At 36.0% G+C, this 12,825-nt stretch overlaps 1 protein-coding gene across 3 annotated transcripts in view; it reads right to left on the bottom strand.

Moving 5' to 3' along the window:
• The window catches only part of DGLUCY (D-glutamate cyclase), a 45,398-nt gene that overhangs the window by 6,167 nt on the left and 26,406 nt on the right, over positions 1 to 12,825 (bottom strand). For all 3 annotated transcript variants that reach the window (XM_050711312.1, XM_035540054.2, XM_035540053.2), the window contains 6 exons: positions 12,140 to 12,262; positions 10,069 to 10,266; positions 7,677 to 7,937; positions 7,131 to 7,230; positions 5,249 to 5,397; positions 1,050 to 1,169 (listed from right to left, as the gene is read on the bottom strand). In XM_050711312.1, coding sequence (XP_050567269.1) covers positions 1,050 to 1,169; positions 5,249 to 5,397; positions 7,131 to 7,230; positions 7,677 to 7,937; positions 10,069 to 10,266; positions 12,140 to 12,262 — 951 coding nt within the window. The remainder of the gene's footprint in view (positions 1 to 1,049; positions 1,170 to 5,248; positions 5,398 to 7,130; positions 7,231 to 7,676; positions 7,938 to 10,068; positions 10,267 to 12,139; positions 12,263 to 12,825) is intronic.

Raw genomic sequence — 12,825 nt, 5'->3', positions numbered from 1 at the left:
GTAGTTAATATCCGTGAATTGTCTGCATGCTGTGACTAAATCACTCCACACACTCTCGTTTGACTGCTTCTTTGTCAAGGCCATATTGGAGAATGCTAGATTTGAAACTTGCTGTGGGAAGTTATCTCTGCTGCCTGGCACCTTTACCAGAGATGTAGAACAGACAGATTTTCAAAAGTGTGGAGGTTGTTTCAGTGCATGTAATTTTCCACACAAACGTCTAAATATTCCCCTCACTTGCCTGTGCAGGGTCTGGGTGTGACAGTTGCTTTCAAGGTAAAAATCACCAGAATTTCCAAAACAGTGACTGTAAGTAACATGTAGATTAAGTCATAAGAATTAGATATAATTATCACCACAATCCCATTTCTCCCCTCAAAATTGCTGTTCTAGTATCAGCAGTGTTAGAAACACAGGTGCTCTAACTTAGGTTAGAAACCTGAGCTCGAGTACAATATGGCCCATTCACTTCATAAACTGGTCCTTGCTGAACTCATCTCGCATTTAATTTTGTTTAATTCTGGTTAAGATGTTACGGTAGAAGAGAATTTTGAGCTGTTACATCCAACTTATGTTGTATATTAAGAATGTACATATGTCTTGGAGTGGCTGCTGAAAGAATTTATCATCTCATGTAAGTGCAATATGGCTGATTTAGGCCTGACAGGGTCACACCCACAGAATTTTATCAGTTATACTAAAAATCCATATGTGCATAGACTATTAAAAAAAAATTCCCAGATAGATCACTTCTTCAGTCTTCCCTGTTTTATTTACTGTGATTTTTTTCAAGATTATTCAGGATTTGCCCAACTGTTTCCGATGAAATGCTCTTTCTTGACTGAGCATCCTCAACTTTCAGTCATTCCTGCTAGAACAGTAGTTTCTTAATTATTCAGATAATGGACATAATACAGCGACAGGTTTGTTTGTTAGTGATGACTTGATCTTACAATGAAAGGGCCAATATAAATCAGTTGGAAAGACAGGTGTTTCCTTTTCAGTTCTCTTTGCAATATCAACTGTCCCACACCCAAAAATTCCCTTACCAGCTACAACAGTAAAATCAGCTTCAACATCACAGGCTATAATATCTCCATTTTTTATGTGCTTCTTTACAGCTTCTTTTACTTTGCCCATTCCTAATTCATTTCCTCCATCTCCAACACCTTTATTAAAAGAGAAGAAGAGATCAAAAGAGTATGAAGCCAGCACATAGCTAACAATCCATTTATAAAGCAGTCAGTGTCTTTCACAAAAATCTTTGTGACAATTCATAGGTCCATAGGAGATGATTTGTAGCTTTTCATCAAAAGTGTCTATAAATATAAGATCATGAAAGAAATGCTGAAAGCATCACATTACCACATGCTAACCTGTAAGTGTATATACAGTGCATGCTATACTAGTGCAGGTAAAAGAAAACAAAATTATCAGGCATTCAGGAACTGCAGACAGAACTAAAGATAGTAAACTTAAACAAGCGTTCTACATAATGCATTATCATAAGTAAATTAGTACAGATAAAGAAAGAAGATAGGAAATTAATCCAAAATAAACCTGAAAAAATAGCCTACAATTCTACAACAAATGAAACAGAGAAAAGCTAGTCTTGGTATGAGCTTTAAGAGAAAAAAAAAAAGAGAGGGAGAGAGAGATGAAAAGTAATAACTATTGCAGAAAGATATGCAAGAAAATATATAATTATTTTCAGAAAGAATGACTTACTGCACTGGCAATGTATACAAAGAGCTCAACCACAGGGTCTTTTTTTAAATTTTTTTTTTTTTAAATTATGAAAAAAATAGCATTTTTTTAAAGTGTTCGTATATTCAGAGGGTGAAGTCTCAATTTTTGTTGGTCAAGTAGAAATGCTGCATATTTGTCTTCCAGAAATCAAGAATATCAATGATTTCAGTAAAATCAATGGGACCTATGTAATTTCAGAAACATTCTGGGCAACATTATGTTTGGAACATAAAATCGTAAGGTGCCACTCAGAGACCTGGAGATGAGGATAACACAAACTATCAACTTAAAAACTTCCTTTAGTCTCTTACCAGTATATTAAAAAAAATGCCAAAAAAATCAAATTATTTAAATGGAAATAAATACGTCTCTTTTACGTTAGTTTAAATTGCTTCTTCTCAAGTTTATCCTAGTTAATGTTTGTGAAAAAGAACATCAATTTCTAGCACTGCGAAGAGCTCCAAATCCTTACTGTAATGTATGGCATTTGAATTTGAAATAAGGCTGTTCTGCATAGTATGTGTTACAAAAATTACAGAGAGAAATTACAGTATTTATAATTTACACTTTAAGTGCTGAAAATTGATAAATTTAACATGTTTACTAACTGCATAAATGTCTCACATAACTCTATAATAAACTTCTTATGTAAGTGAAATTCAAAGTTATTTCTCAGCAGCAGTTTTGTATTTAGATCCCAACGTCTGTACAGTCAAGGTGAGCATAACAGAGTGACACACAACCAAATGACTGAAAAGGATTTTCATGGCTAAACCTCAAGCAACTTTTTTTAAAGTTTATTTTACAAAACAGGCATAATCTGTTGATGAACATGTAAAGCTTGACACATACTTTTCATCAGTGTTTATTGTTTTGCCGTGAAACAGATAACCTTTTTTTGCTTAGAATTGTCTGCTTTAATAAACTGCTCACATTTATTTCAGTGTTGGGATGTAATGGTGCATTCTAAAATCTGTTTGGTTGATAGTAACTTTCATGTAGCTAATGACATAACCATGGTACATCATTTATCATGTATAAATATGGTAGTTATTACTGTTTTGTAAGAATCCACGTTTTGATATTTTGGTATATTCAAAATTCTGCTCTTAATCTTTAAAGAGGTTAAAATGAACTCCATCTTTAAGGACAATCAACAGTTTCTTTAGTAGTGAAAGATAACATTGGTTAACAGTTGGTAGATATTCTGCTTTGGATGGAACCCATTTGCATTTCACTGGGAAGAAAAAAACATCACATCTTTCCACATCGAACAATTTCCTGCACCATCTGTTTTCTTCTTCCTCTACACTTTTACAGAGGACTACACTTTGCTATAGGTTTTTCAGAGTGAGATTCACCTGACAAAACAGTCATGTACATATGAGCTAGTCAGTTAGACTTCTTTGAAAGTCAGCAGAGAGACACGGACCCTTCAAACATTCAATTCATCTCATCCCAATGCGGAAATCTCAAATACAGATGTCTGAAAATAGAAAAGGAGAATTCTCTTCTCCTAAAGGCCTGAGTGCTTTACAGGCAGAGGAAATATAGTTTTGTCAGATCTTCTGCATAAGCTTTCACTGACTACATTAGTTTCTGAAACTAAATTCCTGAAAAATGCAGAAAATGCCAGTCCTCTGTACTGAAAATCATTTGTGTGAAAGGGGAAATGAATGTGATAACTTTTTTTTTTTTTTTTTTTAATGCAGGTCTTCAAAAAGCATATAGTTATGTCAATTGCATGACAGCTGAGAAAATTATCATGTGGTTTTGGTAACATCTCAATCTTTTATTTCAACTTTTTGTGGAAATGATTCCTTCCACCTTCACTGTTTCATGTCTTTTTATTTTGTATATTCCATAAAGTTTCTGCTTTGTATATTCCTGAAGGTTGCACTTAAAATCACATTTTTTTATGATATTACTCCATAAAATTGTAGACATTGTTCATGATTTGTCTGTGGTCAGACTCCTACATCAGATATTTTTTTAAAACCTTCTCATTTTCAATGTAAAATCTGACAACAATTAATCAACATGTAACAAATGTTCTACTCTTTCCCCCCGCCTCCACCTACTGACACAGGGCAAAGACTTCTGTAATGCTGAAAACTTAATCTATCTTTTTAGTATCCATTTCTAGTCTACAAAGTTATCCAAGTTAACTTAAAATCAGGGATGAGGTAATTGAAATTAACTGCAGCAGATAAAGTTCTCAGGCATTTTGCTCAACATCTTTATAAAAGACATTATTCTATCCTTATTCAGTGAAATCTTTGACTTCTCTGCTGAGATTGCCAACAGAGTGCCATCTAGAGTGCTTCTTTTTGAATGTTGAATGTTACTCCTTAGGAACAGGGCAAATATTTGCATTAAATCTGAATAAAATGTATTGCAAATTTTAAGATGGTACAAAAAATACCTGTGAACTCTGCTGCTACACAGCTTCTAAATAAGATTTCAATACACTGAGACCAGACTATGCATTATCTCTGCAGGAGCGCTCTACACTCTCTGGAAACATGAAAAACATCACTATTAAGAAGTCAGAGTTTCAGTGCCTTTGGCAATACTAAGGATTGAGTCCACAGCACTGCAAAAAGAAAAAAAGCCAGACCAGCAGCCATGTTCTAATGTGACTGAAATCAGCCTGGCATGGACACTTTATGTCTAATTTTGTTTCAAATGTTTATATAGATCATGTATCTCCAAACTCCATTTTGGGCCACACAATGCAGCAGGAAGCATTTGTTTATACAAGAACTTTATACAACACTTTATATATATACACCCAGGAATCCTTGATCTTTGGCATATTCTTACAAAGCCAGATACAACTAAGGTTTTGGGAAAAAACAAAAAAAAAAGATTATTGACAAAAGAGAGGAGCACTGTATTGACAAAAGCACTCTTTAGATTTATTAGTTGATACTAATGTAGGTTTGGTAGGAAGGACAATGTGCTCCTTTAAAGATCATTATTTTATACTCACATTTTCTTAGAGAAGGGCCCATTATACTAGATGCAGCTATGCAATCCCTGCTCAAGAGAATCTACCATCAATTGCAATATAACTGAATGTTCTATCCAGACTGCTCTTTTAATGCAGGTATAACAACCATAAAAATGACTGCAATATTTCTATGCTGCCTTTCACGTACAAAATACAGAATGTACAGATGTCACTGTCAAAACCTACACCTAGGGGAGCATATGTATACACACTCACATATAGATAATATACACATCTGAGCTTACGTATTTGTCCTTAAATAACTTTGAATTCAACTCCTCCATATTTTTTTTGGATGTGATCACCCTTTCATAAAAACCTGTAATTTTTCTCTAGCGTCTCTCCCTTTAAATTCAACCAAGAGAAACAGCTGTAGCCCTCAAGCAGTTACTCAGCACCTGCCTCCTGATCTGCAGCACTTCCAGTAAGTAAGAGTTCTTGTTTTGTGCTTCTCTTGCTTCTGAGACTATAATGCAGTCATACCTGTTGTTGTGACTCCCGGAATGGTTTGTGCAGCTAAAAATAGGTCATCTATGGGATCCACTAGATGTTTAATATTAACTTTCCTGGCATTGTAGTAATTGCCATCAGCAGCCATTCCAGCACGCTCTATTGCTATCAGGTGATCAAATCTGGTTAGAGACAGAGTGAAAGAACAGAAGAATGGAGTCAAATGTTTGATTCTCACCTAAGATAGTCTTCTGTTGGGTACTTCTCCTGTTGTACTTGTTTCTACTCTTTGAGTATTTATGATGTAAGGTAAAACTTGGATCCTGAATTGTTGTTTCTACTTGCAGTTCTCTATAGTTCTTTTTCAAAGGTTAGTCTAGTTTCTTTATAGCTTTAGTGCAACTTCCTCAAACCATGTTTGCCACCAATAAATAAGGAAGTTCCTGAAATCTTCCTAAGCAGTAATCCTTTGGATCAGCCATCTGGGCTTGCTCTTTTTCATGTTAAAATACATAATATCTCATAATATACTTGTCTCTGTGCTTTCAAGCAGAACAAAAAAGTGTCTACCTAATGATGATGTAAGTCCTCGCTGGTGTAAATGTAGTCTCTGCTTAAATAACATTGTTTGGAAAATGTTCACTTGTATCTAGTTAGGGAGCTTTTTGGTTTGGGTCTTCAGACCTTGAGCTGTGGGTTTGAGGGATTTTTTATTTTTAAAGTCCATGCCTGTTTTGCTAGCTACAAAAGTACACAGATGTATTGCAGATGTCCAATGCTTTAAGCAGAATTTTAGTACTCAGCTCTGCCACTGTATGTTAGAATTAAGTTATTTTTCTTTCATTTCTCCAGTTTTGCTGTCAAGAGGTTACTAATTCTGTTGAATTACTTCATGTTTTTGTGTGTGGGTATCTACAGTGACTCAGGAGACCTCCAACAGTTTAGTTGTCTACTTTAAAGAAACACTTACTTTAGCTTATTGGAATTGTGGGATCAATTGAAATAGAAACTGGCTGTAATTGAATGATGCACAGCTATAAAAAATTCTTTTAAAACAGTACATAAGAACTAAAGACGGTATCATGCTGAACTTACAGCATACGCCAACCAATAAATTGATGAAGCAGATACCAGGGTGAAAGATCTTTTTATTAGGAAGAACAAATGGAAGGCAACAGCATTAAAATGCTGTATAGGGAAAGATCAATAAAAATGAACAATATATGCCTATTTAAAGGAAATATAAGTTGCTTACTAAGTAATGAAATGTGTTCTTCAGTGCTTTAACCTTAATCATGTACTTTTACAAACGTGAATTTCTGCACAACATTTTATACTGAACACCATGTATGCAAACTGTTTAAATCAATATTCAGAAGTGCATGCATACTTCTATAACTTTGGTTTTGTCTGCCTAAAGACAATAGGACAATCACTCTTGCAGTTATTAAAAACAGTTGAGATTTACTAAATCAGATCCAATTTCCCAGTTGTCAAACTTGAGCCAAAGCTGTAGAAAGCAAACAAATTATTTTCCCAGCTCCTTCACTGACTCTGCCTCTCTGCATCCTAATTTTTATGCTGATTTAAAAACTGGGAAAATTTATATATAGTATGCAATATATATGCATATTGCTACGGAATAACAGCTGAAAAGCTTTTAGATTTTTTTTGAAGGAAAAGAGCTATTGATATGTGAAGTATCAATTCTTTTTGTACCCCAGAAATGCATACGCTCAGAATAACATGGAATTCTTTACGTGTGCTCTAATACCAATATTCTGCTTCAAAGTTTGTTGCATTAATTCCAGTTCTTAAGGATTTACTTGCAAGCATTACACCTTCTTAAGTCATAATTATTTATAACACTACACAGTAGAAGTGTGACCCATTCTCAAAAATTGAATAAATGTACCTAGGTCTTCCGGGATTCCCATTCTCACACAAAAACATCAAAGCTGAATCAGCATTTTCCCTTCGATAACTCAGTAGAGGGACAGGTCTCTTCAGGATTCCTAGAGGAAAATAAAATACAATTCAGATACTACATACCATTTTTTTTGGTGTGTGTTTCAGTGATCTTTTTTTTTCCTAGGTAGAACAGTTAGAATATTCAGGCCTCAATGGGTTTACACAGTTCCTGATAAGCTCCCTGCATCCTTGCTTTAAATTAAATTAATTTAGTTGTTAGTACTGGTAAATGGGACCTTGGGATAGAAAACAGGTCTACTAGAATAAGAACAGATATCCAGAATTCATCACAAATGGCTAACCCAGATGCACAAACATTAACTTGGTGCCAGCTTCATTTAACAAAACATAACAATGCTAATCAGACGTTCAGGATGAATGCGTGTTCATTCTCCAAAAAAAAAAATACTGTAGTAAGTTTCAGTGAGATTAACTGAAGTGAACCTTGGCTCAAATTAGGAAGACAAAACTGGAAAAATGTATGTCTTACCTAGTTGAACAGCATCGTCAATAATCTTTTTATTCAGATCCATGGCTCTCTGATCTGTTACTATGGCAACATCTTTCTCCAAGGCCTGCAGCATGGCTGCGATAGCGAGGGCTCCTGGGGGCCCATCATTCTCTTCTGGTGGCTCGTAAGAGAAGTGGGTAGGAAATCCAGTTGTTATCAACACCGACCGAGCATGGGAGATGGCCAGGCAAGCCTTCAGCAGTTCATCCGGGCAGTGTAAATGAATTATACCCCGCTCTCCTACAAAAGTATTTTTAAAGATACATATATATTTTTAAGAGAACAGTACACTTCAGTACGTTGTTCTCCTTTTGAAGTTTCTGTTTGGGTGAATCTGCGTACTTTAATGACATAATACGGGTAAAAATAATAAAAAGAAAAACCTCTGGTCAAGGCAGGAATTGGGCTAATTTCCTCAGGAAACCTAGGAAGGTGTAGGATATGAGTAATGAAAATAACGAGCTGTGTTTCCAGGTTAAGAATCCCGGTTAACTGGGTTTTGAAAATTACTATGCTAGCGTTTCTAGGTATTGGTGTAAGTTGTGTTTTTGTTTTTTTCTTCCTAAGAACTCATTGAATATCATCTCCCTTCCTTCCACCCCCTGCTTTCCTCTGATCTGTGGTTACAGTTGTGCCAGACCATGTCTAACTACTAAAGCTAGCTTGCTACTCAAGCTTCCCCCATTTTACAGAAGATTCAATGCAGACCTCGATGAGTAAGCTGGTTCTTTGTCTCTGCTTCTTTGACTCTGCTTAACTCTGTCCCTTTAGGAAAGAGCTAATTTCCAAACAAATTCAACATACTTCTGTGGTTAATAATTTCATTGAGGGTTCAGGTACACTGTAATTTATGGGGACTTGATAAACTCAATTACTACAGAGGTATCTAGGCAATTACTAAAAGATCTTGCTGTTACATGTTATTTGACCTTGAGAAATAGGTGAATATTAGTAGATCTCTTGGGTCAGTCCCTAAAGAGGCAACTCTGCCTATCTGTTTAAGTCTTTTATTATTGCAATATTTCCTATTCCCTCTCCTTTTCCTGACACTCAGAAACACAAGTGTGTGGTGCAGTCCTTTAGATTTGCTCGCATTCCTGAAAACCATGGATACCAGCATGATGTGCTGATATTCATGGGCTGAAAGTGAGAGGGAAGTCCTCACTATTGTTTTCTAGTCTCCTCATATCTTAATCCTTCTCACCTTTTTTTCCTCCTTTACTGGTGGTGTACCAAGTTTCCTCTTTGTCATTTTCTCACCATTCCTCCTACACAACATACAGGCAATATATAATTTATAGATAGTGGACAAAGAAAAAAGTTCTCAACAAAACTCAAGTAACAGAAGCAGGGTATATTAGTCTTTGAAAAGTGGAGTGAGTGTATCAACTGAGATGAAGTACTACAGTAATGTAGCTACTCTCTTTTAGCAGTAAAATGAGCTAACTCTGAAGTTAGGTCCGGTATTTCTGCAGAGCATGGCATTGTGCCATGCTGAACTCCAGAGAGTGGATAAAAGGAAAGGCCTTGTGAGTAAAAAATAAACAGACCCAAAAATATGCACACAGGCCAAACCCTGAGTTTGGAAGAGCCGGGCATTAGCTGTTTTCCACTACTGCCTGTAAAGGATTTCAAAAAATTTATAGGAAACTGAGATCAAAACTTACAGCAGACAGAGGGGACAAATTCAGTGTGCATTTTGGAAATAGTTGTGTTATTCTGTCTGCCTTTTGATCCTGTATCCCTTTATTTCCCTCTCTTCTCTCTTGCGCACATACACAACCCTACCTCTCAGCCTTCTGTTGTGATCAGGTCACTTTGGTCCATCACACAACACCTCAGCAACAAATATGTCAGCAGAGCTTGATGTAATTCCACCCATCAGAGAGGGATGTTTGAAAAACACATGCAACTACCCAGTAAGAGAACAGTAGTCATGAATATATGTAAAGAAACATACTATTTACTCAACAGTGAATACCTACATAGCTCTTACTGCATGCTGAGGTGCCCTGCACATATCGATTTCAGATTTATTCAGCAACAGTTCTTATTCCCTGTGGACGCTCCAGTCTGCTGTAAACAGTGAGGCTTCTGTGTACTTTAAATGTGATTACTGCATTCTTTCAAATACGTTCCATTACCCGTAAGGTTGAATGATTTTGGTCTGTCTCTGATATTACATATAGTAATAAAAACAAAACAAAACTAGTTATATTAAATCACAGTAATGCACAAATAATTTTTTAAAATCTTAAAATTGCCTTTAGATTTTTACTGCATTCCTGAATTTTGTGGGCATCTACACAAGCACAATAGATATCATAGCAAATCCACTAAAGTAAGAGGTTTTTTGTTTGTTTGTTTTTACCTGGGTCTATTCCAATTAGGTTCTCCAGATTCTTTATCTTTTGCGCTGCTTCTGCTGATACCATACTATAATGCAAAGGATCTTGTGAAATGAAGTAGACTTGTGGGACTTCTCTTGAGGACCCGACTGTAACACTGTCATTCTTTAGGTCAGTGATGAACATGCAGCCAGGAGAATGAGTAAAAGCTAATGGAGATCCTAAAATGGGTGAAAAAGCTTCAATTAAACACTTTGTTATTGTGATACATTGAAATACCAGAATGATAAAATCTTGAGAAGCTATTTAACAACACAGAATCCTTCCTGACGACACTTATAAAACAGGTGATATTTTAAGATACACTGCAGCGATAAATACACTTTGAGGAAATAAATGTATGCATATACATCTGAAAATGTTTACACTTCTAAAAAGCTCATGTGGGTAGTTGAAAGCAGGTTTTTTTACACTATCCTCTTTGGTATAAGCTTCAGGCAATTTAGGAACTGAACGGTGGTACCCTTCAAGGAAGTCAGTCAGGAATTGGCAAGTCTGAAAACTGGGTTTGATATGCATGAAAAAGCTAGTGCATAGGGCTAAGAACAAGTTAACACTTAAGTTTGCACAGTGTTTTGGTGACACTGTTTCTGTAAAAATAAACTGTCTAGATTCTAAACTGCTGCAGGAAGCTACAGTGTCTCTCTGTACCTTTGAATACAAATTTAATAGTGATATGGAAAAGCTGTGACAACTGCCTGCTAACAAGTAGTTGTCCTTTATCAGATTAAGAAAATGGGGAGGTTTAATATGCCTCACCAAACCATGTGTACAGACAATAATTTTGAGAAGCTAGCAGATTGATCTGAAGTACAGGTCCTGGCGCTATGGCAGGATTTTAACTACCTAGCTGAGAGGGGAGCACAGCAAGATACAAACTGTATAAAGAGTTTTGGAATCCATTAATGACAACTGTTTTTAGTACAAGAAATGAAAAAAACAAAAGTAAAAATCAGTTCCAGGCCAAGGTGTGATAGATAGCTGCTTTAGGCAACAGATTGTAGAGAGGCTGGTAACTTTTTCCTCCTTTCTCCTTTCATGCATCCTGCGTCACAGTGAAAACTGTTGGGGAGCACAGGAGAGAGTAGGCTTTTCACCTTGGATTTTGGAGTGGAGAAAAAGGGTTGTATGTAAGAACAAAAAAAAAAGTCTCTGTTCCTAGTGCTGAACGTATCTCAGCACTTGCTGAGACCAGTCAGATAACCAACTGTAGGGTACCACAAGGGTTTTGCAGATCCTGCAAGGAAAGCAGGATGAAACAGATGACTTCCCAGGGCTCTCCCAGTTGTACTGTCTATCACTATTAAGCTTTTTTTTCTAACTAAAATTTTGAGGTTTCCTTCCACACTAGTGATTTAGAGCAATATATAATACTATCAGTATGGTTTAGTTGCATTTTCTTGCCCTTTGAACGCATGCCTGTTATAAGTGAGTGGATAAAGTGCAGGATCACAACTGTTTACAGAGGACAAGGATTCCATTATATAAAGTGTGTCACATTTACTTCATTTTGGAACAAAAACTAAAAGTTAAAAATTCTTCACAAGACAATTACAAACTCTTTTCCAGGTCAATCAATTTGCTAGGTCTTGAGAAGATGGAAAGATTTCTGGCTGCTTGTTTTGGCTTTCCACTTTACTATTGTTTTACTGCACTGTGGTACAAAATAATATTTCAAAAGAAAGTTTTTAAAAAAGAAAGCTTTTAAGTTCCTAGTTTTTAATGATGCTCAAAAATGATGTTTTGATGCTGTCAGAGCTTTAAGTTTCTGATATTAGAATACTCAAACAAAAGTGAAAATTTCAGTAAGAATTACCTTTAAGGTAGAACTGTATTTCACAATGGAAAATAGTCCTGTTAAAGGTTTGTTGCTTTTTTTTTAATTGCTCGGCTGGGGCTTTTTTAGCTGACCCTAGGGCACTGCAATGCAAATCTAACCTATCAGCCAACTCATTCAGTCCACTTATTAAAAAAATAAAGAGAGAAAGAAAAAGAGATTGGATGATTTTAAGAGTTTCCAAATACTGTACATACTGCAGTTGATGACTGCTTCTACTCCTGTTACACCACAGGCCCAAAACACCGGAATATCACCAGGGTGAAGGTGAACTGGATCTCCATAGTCTGGTTTGGAAAGATCTTGTATTCCCAACAGACCTGTCATTGACCAACAATAAACCCGTCATAGATTTCAGTCAGGCAGCAATATTACAAAAGATGGGAGGGGACACCAAACATCATCACGCGACACAGCTAGAATTACAGCAGTGGCAAGTCCCACTACTGAAGTGGCATATTTAGTTTGCTTTCAGTGCATGTTCCCAGATCCTGAGCTGTCTTGTTTTCCCTTTATCTGTGTGACATCAGTAAAAATGTATTTGCTTTATTTCTGCAGTGAAGTACAAACTAGATATGTATGCCGAGTTCCCAAGATGATATAAATCTTATCTATCAACAAAATAATTATATTCACAACACTGGCAAACAAGAATAAATAACTGCAATGCAAAATGGGTTGTTTCTAGAACACGTTTTCTGCTACTTTAGCTTCCTATCTTCTTTAGCTAAAGAAATGAGGAATCTTTTACCTCTCTTGGTTAGATAATTACATCTCACTCTTAGCCAGCTTTCATTAAATTGTCTCTTGCTTTAACAAAGTAAACACCTACTTCTTTTCTGGGTCATTCTAAGCACTTGCTCTCTTCCCCTTGCTTTTAAAT

This window comes from Cygnus atratus, chromosome 5, assembly GCF_013377495.2.
Source record: "Cygnus atratus isolate AKBS03 ecotype Queensland, Australia chromosome 5, CAtr_DNAZoo_HiC_assembly, whole genome shotgun sequence".
Taxonomy (NCBI): domain Eukaryota; kingdom Metazoa; phylum Chordata; class Aves; order Anseriformes; family Anatidae; genus Cygnus; species Cygnus atratus.
The sequence above is the reverse complement of the archived record's forward strand: the minus strand, read 5'-3'. Positions and strand labels throughout refer to the sequence as shown.